At 51.7% G+C, this 6,000-nt stretch overlaps 1 protein-coding gene across 1 annotated transcript in view; it reads left to right on the top strand.

The window, feature by feature from the left end:
* Positions 1-600: 600 nt before the first annotated feature.
* Positions 601-6,000, top strand: part of LOC140410672 (tyrosine-protein kinase Src42A) — a 105,033-nt gene continuing 99,633 nt past the window's right edge. Inside the window, exon 1 of the mRNA XM_072499053.1 lies at positions 601-954. Within this exon, the coding sequence (XP_072355154.1) occupies positions 611-954 (344 nt within the window). The 5' untranslated portion in view covers positions 601-610. The remainder of the gene's footprint in view (positions 955-6,000) is intronic.

Raw genomic sequence — 6,000 nt, 5'->3', positions numbered from 1 at the left:
AAAATACCCTCTTATGGACTGACTTCATTAACACTCCACCCTGTATGCTTCATCCGATGCCAGTGTTTATGTAGTTACATTGTATATGTTGTGTTGCCCTATTATGTATTTTCTTTTATTCCCTTTTCTTCCCATGTACTTAATGATCTGTTGAGCTGCTCGCAGAAAATACTTTTCACTGTACCTCGGTACACGTGACAATAAACAAATCCAATCCAATAATCTTGACCACTATTACTCAATGTTTCCAAATCAAAATAGGCTGTAATTATGTTCAGAACTTATTTATAATCAAATTCCAAGATGACCACTCACGCTGCCACAGTTCATAGACCATTACATGTATTAAAATATTTAATGAGACTGCCACGTGGAAATATCAGACCTTCTGTGTTTTCTACTATTTTTTCTCAGTACTGGTATTATTCAATCAGATTCTCTTCCTCGCAATCCAGTTCTGAACTGCAGTTACATATACAGCAGGGAATTCTTAAGAGCAGGTAGAACCAGTTCCAAACTTGCTCCTCAGTATTTCCTGTTTAGGCGTTAGCAATTTCACAGAAGTGATGTTCAGTGAGAACAAGGACCTTTGAATAACCTGGGGATAGTCATGGGTGCTGCTCTGTGTAAAAAAGACTCTGCTTTCTGCATTTGCTGCCAGTCGAGTTCTCATGTGAGCAAGCAGGAAACATCAGTTCCAAACCAACAAGCGGCGTCTTTATGGTACGAGAATAGAACTGCTCAGCAATCTCATTGTGTTCTCCTTTACAATTACAAACCTCGCACTGCAGACGACCTTCTCATCAAAAAAGGGGAAGAAATAGAAGTTCTCCAACAAGAAGGTGAATGGGCATTGGTCAGGAAAATAGATGCGAGTAGGGAAATGGAGCAGCAAGAGAAAGGTTACGTCCCTTCAAGCTTCGTCGCCGAAGTGGGGAGTGTTGCCGCTGCACCGTAAGTAGCTACTCTGCTCACAGCTAATCGCTTCTGAAGGCAGCTTATCAGTTGCTCCCTGTCTGAATCAAGTGGCTTTTTACATTTTCAAAGTGTAGGAGAAGGGACAGTTTCTTCATGTTGGCCAATGATCGTTCTCTTTTTCTGGATCACAATGTAAAATAACCTAAACTAGACAAAAAGGCTTGAGAAACAGTGCTGAAGAGCATGACGCGGGTCTCAGGGTGTCAGTGGGATGAGCTACTTGCACGTCTATTATCTGGATTTGACAGAGCCAATCTGGAAACATTTGTCTGCAGTTAAAATCAGCATGGAACAAATACACAATGTCCCCCCTCCACCCCCCCAAGTGCCTCTTCTGCAGGTAATCCTGCTGTGATTGACGATATTCGCTCAAAGTAAAATAGGCGACAGGGTAGCACGGTTATTAGCATTGTTGCTTCTCAGCACCAGGGTCCCAGGTTCGGTTCCCACTTGGGAATCTGTGCGGAATCTGCGTGTTCTCTCCGTGTCTGCGTGGGTATTCTCCGAGTGCTCCGGTTTCCTCCCACAAGTCCCGAAAGACGTGCTTGTTAGGTGAATTGGACATTCTGAATTCTCCCTCAATGTACCCGAACAGGCGCCGGAGTGTGGGGACTAGAGGATTTTCACAGTAACTTCATTGCAGTGTTAATGTAAGCCTGCTTGTGACACAAATAAAGATTATTATGGGAGAAAAAAAATAAACAAGCACAGCAGGAGGTAGGCGTTTGGAGTGGCCCATGGAAGGTGCAACTGCTTTCAGCAGAGGTGGGTTGAGGGGCTAGGAAAGCAATGTTTCCAGCAGCAATGGAGAAAGGGAAGATGCCAGAACCAGAATTATGCTGGTCAATGATATAAGAGAAGGTCGAGGCTGGGACCAGTATGTTCAAGGAGATGGGTTAGGGTAGTGACTGGGGGAAGCACTTTGGGAGAGGGAGAGAGAAGAAAGGTTTGGAGCAGTGTTTCAGAACAAAAGTGTGTGGGGGAGGGCAGCAAGGTGGCACAGTGGTTAGCACAGCTGTCTCACACCGCCGAGGTCCCAGGTGCGATCCCAGCTCTGTGTCACTGTCCGTGTGGAGTTTGCACATTGTCCCCGTGTTTGCGTGGGTTTCGCCCCCACAACCCAAACATGTGCAGGGTAGGTGGATTGGCCACGCTAAATTGCCCCTTAATTGGGAAAATTAATTGGATACTCTAAATTGTTTTAAAAAGTGGGAGGGGGTGGGGGAGTATAGAATTAGTGACCTGTATTTTATGGGGAGAGGGGAAATGGCAGAAGCTGGGTGTGAGAGAAAGGCCAGAAACCACATTTCCTGTTGTTCCGACATCCTGGGCTTGCCCATGGTCGGTTCCAGCCCTTCTTGACCGGAGTCACAGCACTGTTGAAATTAACTTCTAATTTATAAAATACACAAGTCTTTGGTTGCCCAATAACGAAAGTCACCAGGTGTGAAAATTTCAAAACAATTAAAGTAACTATAATTAAATAGGCAACAAATGTAGCTGTTTAACTGCTACTGCTTTGTACCCCCCCCCCCCCCCACCCCCCCCAACTCACCGCACCCTCTCCACACACACAAGGCAAAAAAAACACAGAGGGAAAGAGAGGTGTAAAAAATAATCCTACAAGCAAAAGGACAAGGATCTTTGTTTCAGATGGACATCCTCCAGTTAGATTTTTCCTTTAGACAAGGCCGACAGTTGGATAATATCTTTGGATATAACAGCTTGGGTCACTGTCTGTGCGGAGTCTGCACGTACTCCCCGTGTGTGCGTGGGTTTCCTCCGGGTGCTCCGGTTTCCTCCCACAGTCCAAAGATGTGCAGGTTAGGTGGATTGGCCATGCTAAATTGCCCTTAGTGTTGGGTGGGGTTATTGGGTTATGGGGATAGGGTGGAGGTGTTGACCTTGGGTAGGGTGCTCTTTCCAAGAGCCGGTGCAGACTCGATGGGCCAAGTGGCCTCCTTCTGCACTGTGAATTCTATGAAATCAGGGTCGGGAGAAGTCAGCCTTTAGTCAACAGGCAGCAGGACAGAGAGAGAATGGTACTTCCACCTTGAGGGTCCAGTGGCTTCTCTGCAGACTCACAGCAACAGCAAGCGGCCAACATTTGAGAGAATTTGCGAGAGAGAGTGTGAGAGAGAGAGCGGCAAACACACCTTCCCCTTTCAGAGTCCAGAAACTTTCTGCTGGGTCCTCTGAACACCCCAGCTGGCAGAACCCAATCACTATTTCTTGCCGGGCAGGAAATTGTCCCTGGCCAATCCAAAGCCCACCATTGAACCATTCGAACCAAATCCCTCCAATCTCTCGAGAGCTAGAGGCCGCGATTCTCCGACCCTGCGCCGGGTCAGAGAATCCCCGGGGGGAGGCGTGAATCCCGCCTCGATGCCCCGACACTCTGACGCCGGCTTCCCTATTCTTCGGCGCCATTTTTCGGGTGCCGGCGGGATTCCCACCACGCCAGTCAGGGGCCATTGACAGCGGCACTTCCGCCCGGGCCCCGATGGGCCGAGTGGCCATCAAATTTTGCCCAGTCCCGCCGGCGTGAATTACTCACCTCACCCACAGCGGGACCTGGCTGGTAAGTGTGCAGGACCGTCCTAGGGGATGGGGGCGGGGAGGATCCGACTCTGGGGGGGCCCCCATGGTGGCCTAGCCCGCGATCGGGGCCTACCAGTCGGCGGGCAGGATGGTTCCATGGGGGCCTTCTTTCCTTCATGCTGGGCCCCTGTAGGGCTCCGCCATATTTCCCAGGGGCCAGCGCTTGCACAGAAATACGCCGCCCGTTCCGTGCATGCGCGGAAATACGCCGCCCGTTCCGTGCATGTGCGAGCTTGCGCCGGCCCTTTGGCGCCAGCTGGAGCTGCAGGAACCACTCCGGCACCGACCTAGCCCCCTAGAAAGTGGAGAATTCCTCACTTTCGGGGGCCGTTGGCGCCGGAGTGGTTGGCGCCGGTTTTTACGCCGACATCGGGACATGGCCCCATTATTGGAGAATCCCGCCCATAAAATATGGGTTCTGCTGTTCAAAATCCCTTGGCACAGTGTACTATTTTGAAATGTTTCAGTTCCTCACTTCCTCTGCTCGACTAAATTTCCTTCAATTCACCGAGAGGCAGAGAGAGGAGTGAACATGAATGAAATGAAATGGAAATTGCTTATTGTCACAAGTAGGCTTCAATGAAGTTACTGTGAAAAGCCCCTAGTCGCCACTTTCCGGTGCCTGTTCAGGGAGGCTGGTACGGGAATTGAACTGTGCTGCTGGCCTACCTTGGTCTGCTTTAAAAGCCAGCCATTTAGCCCACTGTGCTAAAACAGCCCATGGTAATAAAGCCCCATTAGACTTTATTAATCATGAACTTGCCTAGCCAGAGTCCGTTGTACAGATGAGTGCCGCCCACAGGCGACCAGTCTATATATGGCCCCGGTGAGGGCAGAGCCAGAGGCGGAGCCCACCGGGGTTACAATACAGTACCTGGAAGCAGCTCGTATCACCACTTCCAGGTCATAGGTCATAGGTTACAGTATCATACATGCATTAGGTGAATACATTCACCACATTCACCCCCTGTTAAAAATATCAAGTCCAGCGGGGTGACGTAGGGTCATTACATATTCAGTCTATCTGGAGGCCGGATCGTTCTCTTCGACCTCCTCAGCTCTGGCGGTGCGGCAGGCACGGTTGTTGCAGGTGGTGACTCCAGGGGAGTTGTGTCTGGAGCTTGAGCCTCAGTCTGGCGTGTCGGAGACGGTTGGGGTGTGGGGGTAGGCAGGGGGGTGATGGGTGGCGGCAGTGTCGGCGCGGGACAATACAGGAGACCCAGGGAAGCGTACGGGGCGCTGGGGGTGGCAGCAGGCAGCGAGGAAGGGGGCGCGTTGGCAGGGGAACCAGCTGGCGCCAGGTCCCGTAGGGAGACCGTATCTTGCCGTCCATCCTGGTGCGCGATGTAGGCTTACTGGAGATTGGCGTCGAGCAGCTGGACCATCTCGACCCGGGGGTTAGTCTTATGGCTCCTCATGTGCCTCCGGAGAAAGACTGGTCCCGGAGTTGTCAGCCAAGATGGAAGCGAGACCCCGGAGATGGACTTCCTGGGGAAGGTAAACAAACGATCGAGAGGGGTCTCATTCGTGGCTGTGCAGAGGAGTCATCTGATGGAGTGGAGGGCATCAGGGAGGACCGCCTCCCACCGTGGGATCAATAGACCTGAGGGCCAGAAGAACGGCCTTCCATACAGTCGTGTTCTACCCCTCCAGCGCCCGTTTCCCTGCGGGTTATAGCTCGTAGTCCTGCTCGAGGCGATGCCTTTGCTGAGCTGGTACTGACGTAGCTCATCGCTCATGAACAATGTGCCCTGGTCGCTGTGGACGTACGCAGGGAAGCCGAACAGTGTGAAGCTGCTGTGCAGTGCATTTATTATAGTGGCCGAGGTCATGTCGGGGCAGGGGACAGCGAAGGGGAAGCAGGAGTACTCCTCGATGGCCGTGAGGAAGTATATATTATGGTCGGTGGAGGGGAGGGGCCCTTTGAAGTCAATGCTTAGGCGGTCAAAGGGCCGTGAGGCCTTTACCAGGCGGGCCTTGTCTGGCCGGTAGAAGTGCGGTTTGCACTCCGCGTAGACTTGGCAGTCCCTGGTCATTGCCTTGACCTCCTCGGTGGAGAAGGGCAGATTGCGGGCCTTAATGAAGTGGGTAAGCCGAGTGACCCCCGGGTGACAGAGGTCATCGTGGATAGCCCGAAGTCGGTCATCTTGCGCGCTGGCGCATATGCCGTGGAACAGGGCATCTAGGGGCTCGTTGAACTTCCCAGGACGATACTTGATATCGTAATTGTAGGTGGAGAGTTCGATCCTCCCCCTCAAGACTTTGTCGTTTTTTATTTTGCCCCATTGTGCGTTGTCAAACATGAAGGCGACCAACCGCTGGTCGGCGACGAGGGTGAACCTCCTACCGGCTAGGTAGTGCCTCCAGTGCGGCAAGGCTTCCACTATGGCTTGTGCTTCCTTCTCGATCGATGGGTGTCGA

The sequence above is a fragment of the Scyliorhinus torazame genome, chromosome 4 (assembly GCF_047496885.1).
Source record: "Scyliorhinus torazame isolate Kashiwa2021f chromosome 4, sScyTor2.1, whole genome shotgun sequence".
NCBI classification, from domain to species: Eukaryota; Metazoa; Chordata; class Chondrichthyes; order Carcharhiniformes; family Scyliorhinidae; genus Scyliorhinus; species Scyliorhinus torazame.
The sequence above is the reverse complement of the archived record's forward strand: the minus strand, read 5'-3'. Positions and strand labels throughout refer to the sequence as shown.